Genomic DNA, 14,273 nt, shown 5'->3' on the forward strand with positions numbered 1-14,273 from the left:
CCTCCAAAGACCAGAGTATCTTTACTGTGGGTTTTAGATCTTGGAGCTAGAAGGGGATAAAGGCTGTCTGACGTTTTGGGGCCTTGGTGCTTATCAATCAAATGAAGGCTATAGTGGCATTGTGTGTGGCTCCCTGTTGTGAGTGAACTTGGGTTTTACAGAGCTTGAATGTGGACACAGATGATATGACTTCAGGATGTCCCAGAGGCACATGGGAAGAGCTTCAGTGTTGACAGCAGCATGGGTCCAGGTGCAAGTTTTTCGCTTGTAGCCATGTGACCTTGCCATTTGCCCAAGCACTGTAACCCCCGGAATGTGTGACTTCATTTGGAAGTGTCAGGAAGTGCCAGGCCACCTTCTTCAGATCATGGTGCTTGGGCAGGGTCTTATATCCTTACCCCTAGGGCTGCTGTGTGACAGACACTGAAGACTTGCTGAAGGTTGTCCTGCACCCAAGGTCTGTTCTGAAACTCCTGCCAGCCTTAACACTTGATAGCTGGAGAGACCAGCAGGTCCTGCTGTGTGGGGGAAAAGTGTTGGGAGATTGCCGGTGGCAGGGGCTGGGGAGCAATGAGACGTCTTACTTGAGATGACACATTGGGGCTGGGGGAGACTCAGACCCTCTGTCTCCATCTGACCACAAGGTATAGCTCCAGCCTTTGACTTCTTCAGGAAGAGGCACATGGGATGTTAGCCTTGGATTTTCTTTTGATTTTGATTTTCTTTGGAGCCTGGCAGGCAGGCTTTGTCCTTGCTCAGCCCTGTGGTTGAGGTGACTGGCAGTGACTTCTTTTCCTTTAGCTCAGATCTCCTTAATCTCAGCACCATTACCGTTTGGGGTTGGACAGCTTGTTTCCAAAGGCTGTCCCCTGCAGGTAGGATATAGGCTGTGGCATTCCAGGCCTTCTGGATGCTGGCCATGTCACTTCCTTAGCTGTGACAACTAACAGCGAATGTTCTTAGAGATTATTGACAATGTCCGCTGAGGAGGGAGGGACCACCCTGGTGGAGAACTGTGTTCTCTATAATTGTTCCGAAGTCCCGGTATGATGGGCCTGTTGGAATGGCCATTTCTCCATTGCAGTGAGATCAACTGGCATTCCCTTCAGCAGGACAGTAGCCTAACTAGCGAGAGTTTAAACGTGGGGCGTCCCCTCTGGACCCCGCTCCTTCAAGTGAATGTCTTGTTGTATGAGCCCAGCCAGAGAGTCTTGGCACTTGGTGTCGGATGCCTCTGCTCCACTTTCCCTTGTCGTCCCAGCCTCAGTTTCCTCCTCTGCCAAGTGGGCTTGGCTGATACTTTAGCTGCCTTGCTTGGGACAGGAAGCCTGTGCTAATGTGATAGGACACTTTTGAGCTCTGCTGTGGGCAGGTGGGGGAGGTCCGTAGTTACCGGGAGCTGTGAGGCCAGACGTGCCAAGCTCCACACAGGAGGTAGGCCCCATGGAAGGGAGATCCCATTACAAAGAGGTTCACTGCCAAGTTCTCCCCACATCAGCTCCCTGTTCAGCTTTTAATGTTTAGGGGCCGCAGGGCATACAATAGGAGAGAATGCTTTCAGAGCCTGTGGCACTGGAGGATGGCAGGGATGTGGCAGGAATTGGGAAACCCACTTAGAATGTGCTGCCCGCCTGCCACTGACGCCGGGTTGCCTTTCTGAAGACTCAGTGTTCACATGCTTTATCAGGATCCAAAAGAGACCTCCCAGCTCAGCACTGGACAGACTTGATCAGGACACTGCCCAGATTCCAGAAGGCCATTCTGTGTTATCCACCCAACTGCCGTGGGCTATGCTGGCCTCTTCCTTCTCTTTACAGTTAGCACGTCCATTTTAGAGATGAGGTGCCCAGAGGCAAAGAAGCTGGCCCAGAGCCAGCTGTATGGCACTTGTGTAATCTCACTTTTATTACATACTCATCCACAGCAACTTCGCTTTCAAAGCCTAAATTTCCTCACAGGCCAAATGGGGCTAATAAACACCTCAGAGGATTGTGATCTAGATTTCATGAGAAAATGTGTGTGAACCCCTAGCACACAGAAAAGCTCTCCATAAATGTCAGCTGCTCCCACTGTTATTGTTTTAAATACCAGCGATAGCACAGGCACCTGCTTTGATGAGGTTTTCCAGGAACACAGTAAGGCTTTGCCCTGGCCTAATCCTGTGTTCTATCTCAGGCCCAGTCAGTAAATGTTGGAGGTGCAGTTGCCAAGGGGTGGGGTGGAGGTGGGTAAAGTGGAAAGGACAAAGAGCCCAAGATTCAGGAAATCAGGCAAAGCCTGCCCTCTGGGATAGAACCATGTGATCTCATGGTCTGATCAGCCTCGCACAGGCTGAGCTCATTGCCAGGCAAGTGGGTAGTTAATGATTACTAGTCAAAGAATGTCTGAGTTGGAAAAAAAAAAAAAAACCTTGGGAACATGAAGCTAGGAAAAACAGATGGTTTCTAATTTGTGTCCATCTTGAAATGGTTGATAGTGAAAGCTTGGCCCCTCAATAGAAGGGATTCTTAGACTCTGGGCTTTCTTGATTCAGTAGAAGAGAATGCTAGGATTGATTAGTTATGCCTGTCCTGGTCTCAAGGATGGCAAAGGGTGGCCTTCCTATTTGTTGAATTTGGTTATAGTTGATGTCTAAGACTTGCCCTCTAGACAGTCACCCACCAAATCATAAAACTGTAACTACTTTATTTTTCTAAGGAATTGTATAAGAATGTCCAGTTTATGCTGGGCATAGTGGCTTGTGCCTGTAATTCCAGGACTTGTAAAGTTGAGGCAGGAGAATTTTGACTTTGTGGCTAATCTGGGTAATTAATAAAGATGAGAAAATGAAGCAGGATAATGAGATCGAGGGGCCTGAGTGGCAAGGAGCCAGGAGATCTGAAGAGCACTGCAGCATGAGACAGGCCCTGAGGGAGAGGGGACTATTCAGCCACAACTGGGCAGGTGACAGAAGTCATGAAGAGGAAGTGTTGAGAAGAGGCCGGTAGGGAGGTGTGACTGGTCATCAGGATCAGAGGTTCTTGGCACTGACCAGATCTATATTAAGAGCAGTGTGAGGCCACGGAAAATCCCAAGAAGTGAAGCAACTCAGTTCATGTGATAGATACACGGAGAAGGGTAGGTGGGAGCAGTGGAGGGAAGGACTAAGGCCTAGCACCTGGTAAATGTGTGATGTTCTAGTCCTGCGTCTCCCAAGTCTGTCTTCTTTGCCAATAGTGCTATGTAGCTCTGGACAGCCATGCTCCTTTCTGAGCCTTGTTTCCGAAAGAGATTTGGTCCCCATGACTCTTAGTCCTGCTACATATTAATATCACACGAGTTTGGGAAACCCACATACCCAGATTCACTTGGTCTTATATAAAGGACATCAGAATGGAACCTTCTGGAGGCCTCTACATGTAGCCATAGTTGAGAAGGGCCCACCAAAAGGGGCTGAAGTCTTGTCCACCCAGTAGTATAATTATACCTTGGGAATTATAACACACACACACACACACACACAGAGACAATGTGGAGTAGGGAATATAGCTTAGTGGCGTAGTGCCTACATCCTACGTATGAGGTCCTGGGATCAATCTCCAGAACCTCAAATAAATAAGTAAATAAATAAAGAATACATTTCTTTTAGAGACAGTGAATTCCTCTTCACTGAAGACTGTGAAAGAAAGAGTACTCTCTCAAGGCTGAAATTCAAAAACCAAACTTTTCGTGTGTGTGTGTGTGTGTGTGTGTGTGTGTGTGTATGCTGCCTGTGTGCTATGGCGCCCACGTGAAGTCAGAGGACAACTTGTTGGAGTCCGTTCTCTCCTTTTACCATGGGTCCTAGGGATCAAACTCAGATTGTCAGACTTGGCTGCAAGGGCAGCCTCACTGACTCACACCTGGCTCCCCCCCCACCCCCCAGACAGGGTTTCTCTGTGTAGCTTTGCGCCTTTCCTGGAACTCACTTGGTAGCCCAGGATGGCCTCGAACTCACAGAGATCCGCCTGCCTCTGCCTCCCGAGTGCTGGGATTAAAGGCGTGCACCACCACCGCCCGGCCACACCTGGCTTTCTTAAGAACACGATTCTGGGAATTAAACTTAGGTCTTCCTGCTTGCATAACACGTCTTCCAGCCCCTGACCCTGCTCTTTTAACAGCTGTGGTGTACTGCAGAGTAGATGTGCTATAATCAATCCACTTAACTTTGCCCCTGTTGACAGTCAAGCAGCAGCCACATTTTCACCATTTTTAGTGGTGCTGAGATGTGTAGCTTCGGACCTTCTAGCCTTTCCTGTGAAGTAGAGTACTCAGAATTTGTTTCCAGACATCTTCCTAGTACCTGACCCTGTTTGCCAAGCAGCTTCCTGAGAGAGATGCTGTGTTCACATGACCACCAGAATGCATGAGACTGTCTGTTTTGTGACGCCTACACTGGCACTGAGTGTCACTGTTTTTTTTTTTTTTTTTTGAAAAAAAATTTCACATTTAATATTCACATTTTCAGACATGCCAGCTGTGTGGTGGCTGTTTCACATTACTTTCTGACCATGTGTGACTCACATAGAACCAGTTTTGTCTGATCCTTTTATGGGGGAGGAATTGATAAATGATTCTGTTTTAATTTTTGTTTTTTTAAGCGTGAATGTATTAGTTGTATATGCATGTTTGAGCATGTTATGTATATTTGCCTGAGTGCCTGTATACAGGTTCTTCTTTTTTGAGACATTGGTCTTCTATTAAACTTGGAACTTGTTATTTTGGTTAGATTAGCTGGCCAGCAGTCCTCTAGGTCAAACCTGTCTCTACCTCACAGCATCGGGATTAAGGATGCACATTGCCACGAGTGGGTTCTGGGATTTGAACTTCTTCTTCTTCTTCTTTTTTTTTTTTTGCTCATGGAGAATGTCTACTTTAAAACGAACAAACAAACAAGGCAGCAGTGAGGCACACCTTTAATCCCAGCACTTGGGAGGCAGAGGCAGGCAGATCTCTGTGAGTTCAAGGCCAGCCTGGTCTACAGAGCGAGATCCAGGACAGGCTCAAAAAACTACCCAGAGAAACCCTGTCTTCAAAAACCAAACCAACCAACCAAACAAACAAAAGAATATGATCTGAATTTGTCTGGGGTGGGGCAAACTAGAAAAATTATCAATGAAGCCAGAGTCAGCTGGACATGTGTTCTCCTTCCTGGCTGCAGAGGCTATCAGGTGTGCCCAGCTCATTTTCAGAGTTCACACGAGGGCCCTGTTACCCAGCATCTAGCTTTCAAACGATGTGATTGGTCAGTGTCTGCAGAATGGAACAGGCTGGCTAGCTGTTTTGGCCTCCCTGGCTGAATCCCCAGAGGCAGCCTCTGCTTCAGGGTGGAAGAGAAGACTGAGGTCAGATTCTAGCTTTGACCTTTGCTGCCTGACCTTGATCTTCTGCACCTTCTCCCAGTGCCACCTTCCACTTTTCCCACCTGTGAGGACGTGGCACAGGAAGAAGTCCAGGGCGCGGCTGTTGTTGGTACTGACCTAACTGTGTTGTGGATTGGGAATAAAAGGGAGGAAAAGGGCTGGTCTGTGTTTCTTTTGGGTGGCAGGTTCCAGTTTAGTTGGAGAGATGAACTGAGCTGGCACGAGGCAGCTTCAGCTCATAGCTGGTGCGTGAGGGCCCTAAGGGCACAGAGACAAGAGCGAGGCCAGGGCACTAAGCCGGCAGCTATCCTTGCTACCATTGTTGGTACCTTGGGTAAATGTTCAGAGCCTAGAAGGCTCATTCAGGGTGCAGTGCTTGGCAGATTCAGAGTCCGTTATGGCAAGAGAGGCTTGCGCTGGACTTGGGTGTCAAGTAATATGATTTAGATTGTCTCACAGAGGCATCATGGGGGGGCTTTCTTATCATGTTGTACATAATAGTAGTCATTTGTGTTTAATGGCAATTGAGAAACTAGTTTCATTGAGATCTAATTGACCTACAGTTGAAAGTCAGCCCTGTAAAGTGTACAGTTGCACTTCTTCTTATTATATTTAGGGCTGTATAACCATCATTGTTGCCACATTCTGGAGTTTTCTCATTACCCCCAAGGAAATCCTGCACCCTTCAGAGGCACTCCTGATCCCCCCACCCCACCCCACCCCCGCCACTCCTTTGGGTGTTTTTTCTCTGAGTTTGCCTAATCTGTATTGGTGTAAACAGAATCATACAGCATGTGCCCTTGGTCCTTTTTTGAGTTGGTGGACCCTTGTTTTTTGCCTCTTGGCTCTTAAAAATGAAACTGCTGTGAACTCTTTTGCAAGTTTTTATTTTTTTATTTTTGGTTTTTCAAGACAGGGTTTCTCTGTAGCTGTTCTGGAACTCGCTCTGTAGACCAGGCTGGCCTCGAACTCACAGAGATCCACCTGCCTCTGCCTCCTGAGTGCTGGGATTACAGGCGTTTGCCACCACCGCCCGGCAAGTTTTTATTTCTTTTAATGATCTTTTTGTATATGTGGTATGCTATGTGGTATGTGTATGTGTGTGTGCGTGAGTGTATGTTATAGCACATGTGTAGAGTCAGATACAACTTCTGGTGTTAGACCTAACCTTGCACCTCCTTTGAGATAAGTTTTTGAAGGCTGGCTGGCCTGAGAGCGTCCAGCCATTCTCTGCTTCCCATCTTGATATAGGAACGTTGGGATTATAGACCCACCGGATTATGTCTGACTTCATCTTGGTCCTGGGGATCTGAACTCAGGACTTAATGCTTACATAGCAAATGCTTTGTGACTGAGCCATCTTCCCAGCCCCAGACATAGGTTTGCAGTAGAGGAAGACTTAGGTTTGGGAGTCAGAGAAGGCGCCTGGGGCCTTTGGGAAGTGTTGGCTTGGAAAAACCTGTGTGGATGTGCCCTGCCTACTTTGAAATGACCCCTGAGCCAGGGTCTCTGTGTGGATGTGCCTTGACTCTTTTTAGATGACCCCCCTGAGGCGGGGTCTCTGATCTTACCCCTTTGCAGATGGGACCGCTAGGTCCCTAGGAGGCTGCCTAAACTGTACAGTTAGAAAGTGGCTGAGGCAGAGCCTGTTTGGCTGTTAGACTTTCTGTAGCTGCCCAACCCCAGTAGGCCAGTCGGGGGCCCAGAGGAGAGCCATTGTAGAGTCAGCAAGTGGATGGGGGTGGGGGGGTCAGGCATGCAAGTGTTGCTAGGATGGGTTGTTAAGGACAGGTGGTGGGGGGGAGCCTCAGCATGATCTCTCCAGTAGTTGTGCCTGGAGAAAGTATCCTACTTTGGAATCATGATAGAGGTTGGATTCTTAGAGTAACCTTTGCAACCTTGGATGATCTGTCCTTTGAACATCACTTTCCTCCTCTGGAATCTGAGGCTTTTATCCTGGCTTCCTGCCTCCCTTGAGGCTGGTATGAATGAAGGAGTGGGAGAGGAAGGGGAAAAGGAGAGAGAGATCCTTGAGAAGGAGAGAGGGAGAGCAAGAGAAAGGGAGGGGGGAAAGAAGAGAGAGAAAAGGCTGGGGGAGGGAGGTGGAGGAAGAATTTACAGGAACCTGCCAAGCTCAGCGATGGTCCAGGGGGCAGAAGGGCAGCTAGGGAGGAACTGTAGCCGGTGTGGGCAGGTGGCCTGCTGGTTTGGGAGGCCATCCGGTGCCCACTTCGGGGGGCGGGGGGATTGAAACCTGCCAAAGCTCCTGCTAGTGAGCTGGCTGTGACCCAGCAGCTATCGATTTTTCTGGTATTTGAGTGTGAGCCTTTGTCTCTGGGAAGAGCACAGCCTGCAGCGCTAGCCGCCTGCCTCCCCGATCCTAGTACACCCTCATTCCTCCTGGGCAGCACCTCCACGGCTGGTGAGGCTTTCCAGGGCTCTGGCAGTCCCTTGGTGGTCTGGCCTAGTGGGGCTGGCCTCTGTGTTCAAGTGACTGTGGCCTTTATCGTCGACTTGCAGCTTCCCTGCATTTTTCAGAAAGCTTGTCAGAAAATAGAGCGAGAAGCCTCTCCTTGGAGGGGGTGTCATGATGACTGGCCTTTCTCTGACTTCGCTGTTTTGCAGGTTGTTATGAATCAGTTGCTTTTTTTTTTTTTAGGTGTGATGAACACATTTGTCTTAATATGAAAAGCCAGAAAAATGTGATGCAAATTAGATGCTTTTAAAAACACCAAGCTAGAGTTCGCCCCCTACACCTGAATCAGAGTGCACTTGCTCTTTTGTGTTTTCCTTAATTCTGCTCAGTGCCCCCACATCAGATGGGGGGAGGGGTGCCCTTCCTGCTCTTCACTTGCCGTCTTTGCTTTAGGCAGCAGCTGCTTGGTGGGAGCTACACTTAAGAGTTTGAGTTATGAATATGGTCCCTGGACATTAAAGTGCTCAGACCCAAGGGCCTAATGCCGAGCCAGAAGGGGCCTTGATGATGTATTTTACAGAGGTTGACATCAAGACCTAGAGAGAGGAAGTGACTTGCCCAAGGCCACCCAAGGCCCCTGGTGTGCTCTTCAGCCTTCTGCCTCCAGCCACTCATTCCTTTTGGCCCTGCCTGCTTAGGTACTGAAGTTCTTAGAGTACACATACAGCATGTTCAGGGGACGTACCTGCCTCTGACCTGTTTTTGAGAGATGCCAAACTGAGCTCTGGAGTTGAATTCCGATGTATGCCATTCCTTTGGGGAGAAGATTGAAAAAGTCTGTTGGATTCTAGAGGCTACCATTTCCTTTCCAGCCATCAGGCTGACCATGTCCGACCCATTCCATGCTCACACTCTTAGCATGTCTGCTTTGAGTAGAAAAATCAATTCAATCCCTGGATGAACTTATGCTGGCAAAGTGGGCAAGTGGAGTTTAGGAGGTAGATTGGGGAAGAAAAATAGTTCCTTCTATATTAAAATTTGCTGACATAATATTGAAAGTCATTCCCTTACTCATCCTTGGCTGAGATAGGTCACACCATGGGTGGTATCAGAGGTGCAGTGTTTCCCTGCTTTAAGGATAAATTGGAATGAACTAGAGTTGGTTTGCCAGTTAGAAAAAGAAGCTGAGCTGGGAGTGTGGCTCAGGGGTGCAGAGCTTGCTTAGCAGGCACAAAAACCTGGCTTTCATCCCCAGAAACAAACACACAAACACCAAACCAGTGTTCCATGTGTTGGAATCAGCCTCTACAATGCAGCAGGGATCGTTGAAACGGCTAATAGGCAGTCATCACACCGACTTTGAAAGACTATTGAGAGATGTACGAATATGCTTATGAGAAATTTAAAGATGTTCACTAAAACATGAAATATAAACCAAAGAGGAAAACGATGAGACAGTGGGCTTGACAGTGTCTGGTGTGCGTGTGTGGTTATTGCTCTGGTGTGCATGCATGGTTACTCTTCTCTAGTATGGTGCTTGAAGCAAGTGAGGCAGATCCAGCTTAGCTAAACTTTACCGTATGGCAACGCCCCAGACCAGTGGTTCTCAACCTGTGGGTCGAGACCCCCCTTGGGGTCAAGTGACCCTTTCACAGGGGTTTCCTAAGACCATTGGAAAACAGATATTTACATTGTGATTCATACAGTAGCAAAATTACAGTTATGAAGTAGCAATGGAAATGGTCGGGGATCAGCACAGCATGAGGAGCCGTGTTAAAGGTGGCGGTAGGAGCGTTGAGAACCACTGTTCTCTGCTTTTCCAAGCCCAGGCTTCTCATCTGTAGAATGAGTGTGGTGCCCTCTCACTTAGACACAGCTAGCCTTTCAGAGGAAGGCGCTTGAGACTGTACTCTGGGATCTCCCTGGTTTAGACCAGCCTACGCCCTGTCTGCTGCTCTAAACTGAAGAAGGCTCCCTACTGGTTGTCACACATGATTCCCATGTACATACCACGAGGCTCACTACACAAGATTTTGAGTATCTTTCTTTTACATTTACATAGTCTTGTTCTCTCTCTCTCTGTCTCTTTCTCTCTCTCTCTCTGTCTCTTTCTCTCTCTCTCTATGTATGCACACACATGTGCTTTTTAAAAAAAAAAATTATGTGCATTGATGTTTTGCCTGCATGTCTGTCTGTGTGAGGGTCTCAGATCTTGGAGTTACAGACAGTCGTGAGCTGCCATGTAGGTGCTAGGAACTGAACCTGGGTCCTCTGGAAGAGCAGCCAGTGCCCTTAACTGCTGAGCCATCTCTCTAGCCCCTGAACATGTGCTTTTTAATACTAATTTAATCCTCACTACAACCTGATAAGGAATCCACACTTTAAAATTTCCCTTTGTGAATCAAGGAATCTGATATGCTAAGCAACTTGCCAGAGGCCTAGTAGTGGAGGGCTGTATTCAACCCTTGGGGACCCAGGGTGGGCAATAGCAGAGCTGGGTTCTAACTTACAGGGTGGCCAGTGATTCTTTCTCTTCCTTTCTTTTCCCCAGTCCTCTAGGAAAGCCGAAAATATAGATTTAAAAAATGTTAAATCTTAATTTTTTCCCAGTGCTGGAGATTAAACACAGGGCCTTGTATGTACAAATGTTCTACTACTGACTTATGTCTTTAGTTTTCTCTTAAAATGAAGACTAAAGAGACAGCTGAACAGTTCAAGAGCACTTGCTGTTTTACAGAAGACCTGGTTCAATCTCAGCACCCACATGGTAGCTCACAACCACTTGTAACTGCAGGTCCAGGGGATCCTATAGCCCCTCTGATCTCTGTGGGTACCAGGCATGTGCATGGTAAACATACATACATGCAGGAAAAGCACTCATATACATTAAAAAATAATAAAAAAATCTAAAAACCCTAAAAACAAATACTTCATTAACAACTTTTTAACTTTAAAATTTGAAATAATTTCTCAAAGTTGCAAAAATAGCAGTTCCTAAATGTCTTTTGCTTAACTTCCCCAGATTACACAATATGCAAGATAATCAGAACCAGGGAGTAGCAGTATTGATGAAATGTAGTAAGCCCATCTGTAGACCTTATTCAGAGTTTTCCAGTTGTCTTATCAATGGCCTTGTCCTGGTCTGAGATGTAGTGTAGGAGCTTACATCATGGTGAGTAGTCAGGCTCTTCAGTCTATTTTTAAAACACTATTGACTCAACCCAGCAAACAAATTTGTAGGGTTGGGGAGGTAGCTCAGTGGTTAAGCACTTGCTTGCAAGCAAGAGGACTGAAAAACTCATTTAAATGCTGGGTGAGTGGAGGCCTGCTTATAACTTCAGCCTCAGAAGGCAGAGATAGGGGGTCCCCAGAACAAGCTGGACATATCCGTGTGCTCTGGGTTTGATTGAGAGACCCTGTTTCAGTAAATTAGTTGGAAGAACAATTGAGGATGATTCCTGATTTCAGTGTCAGGCCTCTGCATGCATTCACAGACGAGCACCCACAAACACCTATAACCACACAGTGTATGCAAACATGTGTGGTATGGACACACATGGAAAAAATGGAAAAAGAAACAAAACCAAAAAACTTGAAGACCCTACTCAGCCTTCACTGGAGAAGTCTGCTGGCCCCAACAATTTTGCTGGGTCAATGGGAGTCAGTCCTTCGTTTGTTTTTGTTTTTGGCTTTTTGAGACAGGGTTTCTCTGTGTAGCCCTGCCTATCCTGGAACTAGCTTTGTAGACCAGGCTGGCCTCAAACTCACGGAGATGTGCCTGCCTCTGCTCCCGAGTGCTGGGATTAAAGATGTGTGCCGTCAGTGCGTGGCTGAGTTAGTACTAATTTTTGCCTTGGGCTGTAACCCCAGCCCTTGGGAGTTGGAGGCCAGCCTGAATTGTAGAGAGATGCTGTGCTTCCAAAACAAAAACCCAGAGAAAGAATGTGCAGCTAGGAACGTTTTAGGGCAGCTCTGCTGAAGTGACAGAGAGCGTTTGTCCCCATCCATACATGATTTGGGTGGCTCTGTGTATATGTGTGCTCCCTATAACTTCATGAGAGGGACCTTTGAAGTGTGGGCTTCTGGGTCACTGAGGTACTAGCCGCTGCCCCTTTCACTCTTTCCTGTGAATGCTTTCAAGTAGCACCCTTGCAGAACAGTTTGTTTGATCCACACCCTCCCACTAAAATGGTGCTTATTGGATTAAGTCACAGCTCCAAGGTTCAGACCTGGCATCTGCGAGGCAGTGTCAAAAGGTGTTGTACTACAGCTGTCCAGATGTTGACCATGCCTGTTGATTGAACAGGATTTCTGTGAGTACATGCCCTGTGCTATCCTCGTCTAATACCAGGGGAGTGAAGGTGTAGGACAGTGTCCCCCATAGTCAGCAGTACCCATTACCCAGAGGGGTTCTATGTCAAGGTATATGTGTAGGTCCCCTACTCAACTGCCTCACAGCAGGGGTAGACTTTGAGGAAAGAAGTTCTAGGCTGCAAAGACAGCATAGGTAGACAAGTAGTGAGAGACGGAGTTACCTGTGGAGGGGTCCTTGGAGTTGAGACTTCCAGTGTGAGCCTGGCACCTTGCCTGGGGACTGCATGCAGGAGCTGTTTAGAGCCTCTCCAGTTCGCATTGGAGATGCCAGCCTCCACAGTGGAAGGTCAAGCTCCGATGGGCTTATCACATCTGCCTACAGGCTGCCTTCATTTCTTTCAAATACATGGGCTGCACATGCAGAACTAGTGGTAGTGGTACCCGGGGTCTGGTGGCCTAGTGGGATTCCCCTTAGACATGCCTGCAGGCCTAAGCTTTACCTTTAGCATCCAGATGTCAGAGATCAAGACGGAATTCTAGTAAGAACTTGGATACCTGCCGGAGCAAGGGCAGTTACTAAGTATATCCCAGTGAGTGAGTGAGAACCCACAGGGCAGCTAGGGAGATGAGACTTTGCCGTCCTCCCTCCCCCATGTTTGGTAATCACTTGTCAATCATTTCCTTCCCAGTGAAGGTCCATAGTGTGCCCAGTAGATCTGTACTTACTGGGTGTATGTCTGTGCAGGTGCCTGAGCTCATCATTTGTGTGGCCTGACCTCCTGGTTCTCTGGGAGCCTGAGTGGTGGCTGCGGCTTGTGGGGATAGGCAGCAGTGAGTGTGGGCAGCTGTGTGTGTGTAAATGAGCTGTAACGTAGGGAGGGAACCAGTTGCCAGGCACCTCTGGCCTTAGTAAGCTAAACAGAACCATGTGACACACTCTGCGGGCAGGAACTCTCAGACATGCACCCAGATCCCTCCTGCCCCACCCACTTCAAGTACCTTCCTCCCAGGCTCTCATCAGCCCCACTGCCCCCAGTCTCTGAGATCCTGGCCCTTGAGTTGGGGTGTATCTTTGCATTCAGGTGGCCTGGATCATGGGGCTGGGAGTTGACTTTGCTGAATTGGGCTGAGTCAGCAGGTTTTAGAATGTTCAAGGGCAGCCAGTTGTCCAGCTGTCCAGATGAAGGACGCTGTTAGGTTGGGAGGATCTTTTTCATTTGTGTCTCAGAGATGATAGGTGATGGTGGTGGTGGAGGGGCTGGTGCAGGGGGGTGTCTCTTTGTTTTTGTGCTGAGACAGCTGTTGTCTTTGGGTGGGGGCGCTCTTCCCTTCTTAGGACCATTTGAGTCCCCTGGGGTTGAAGAACTGTTTGGGTCTATCTCATTCTTTGAGGAAAAAAGGAGTTTTAGGGTCAGAAATGTTTTTCTTGAGGGACCTGTAAGACTCATTATGCTAGTGACTTTGAGAAGGAGTTACAAAATGTGTCTCTATGCTTTTATCTGTGTGTGTGTGTGTGTGTGTGTGTGTGTGTGTGTGTGTGTGTGTGTGTGTTTGAGACAGGGTTTCTCTGGGTAGCTTTGGAGCCTTTCCTGGAACTCACTCTGTAGCCCAGGCTGGCCTTGAACTCACAGAGATCTGCCTGCCTCTGCCTCCCGAATGCTGCTCTGTGTTTTTAATCTTACTGTGTCTTCATGTTTTCAGGAACTGGAAATATTAACTCCTTAAATATTTATTGAGCATCCACAATGTGCTCGTGACTACTTTAGAGGTTTGGGCTACAATGGTGATCAGTTCAGATCCTGGAGGAACTTACATTCTAGTAGGAGGGATGACCCTATCCTTATTAAATACCTACTGTGTGTTCAGGCCTGTGAGTTCCACAGTAATCTTGCTTGAGCCTCATATAACCTGGTGAAATACGTGCACCACTTTTCTTGTTTTATTTCTTTCTAATTGTGTGTGTGTGTGTGTGTGTGTGTGTGTGTGTGTGTATGTGCACACAAGTCTAGGTGCCAGTGGAGGCCAGATGAGGGCATCAGATCCTCTGGAGCTGGAGTTCCAGGTGGTTGTGGCTGCCATGTGGGTGCTGGGAACTGAAATTGGATCCCCTGCAAGAACATCATATGCTCTTAACTGCCAAGGCACCTTCCTGTCCCCACAGA

The 14,273-nt window shown here is 47.8% G+C and overlaps 1 protein-coding gene across 1 annotated transcript in view; it reads left to right on the top strand.

The window, feature by feature from the left end:
* Positions 1–975: 975 nt before the first annotated feature.
* Ptprj (protein tyrosine phosphatase receptor type J) overlaps positions 976–14,273 on the top strand; it is a 141,799-nt gene continuing 128,501 nt past the window's right edge. The window contains exon 1 of the mRNA XM_036184263.1: positions 976–1,044. Coding sequence (XP_036040156.1) covers positions 976–1,044 — 69 coding nt within the window. The remainder of the gene's footprint in view (positions 1,045–14,273) is intronic.

This window comes from Onychomys torridus, chromosome 4 (genome assembly GCF_903995425.1).
Source record: "Onychomys torridus chromosome 4, mOncTor1.1, whole genome shotgun sequence".
NCBI classification, from domain to species: Eukaryota; Metazoa; Chordata; class Mammalia; order Rodentia; family Cricetidae; genus Onychomys; species Onychomys torridus.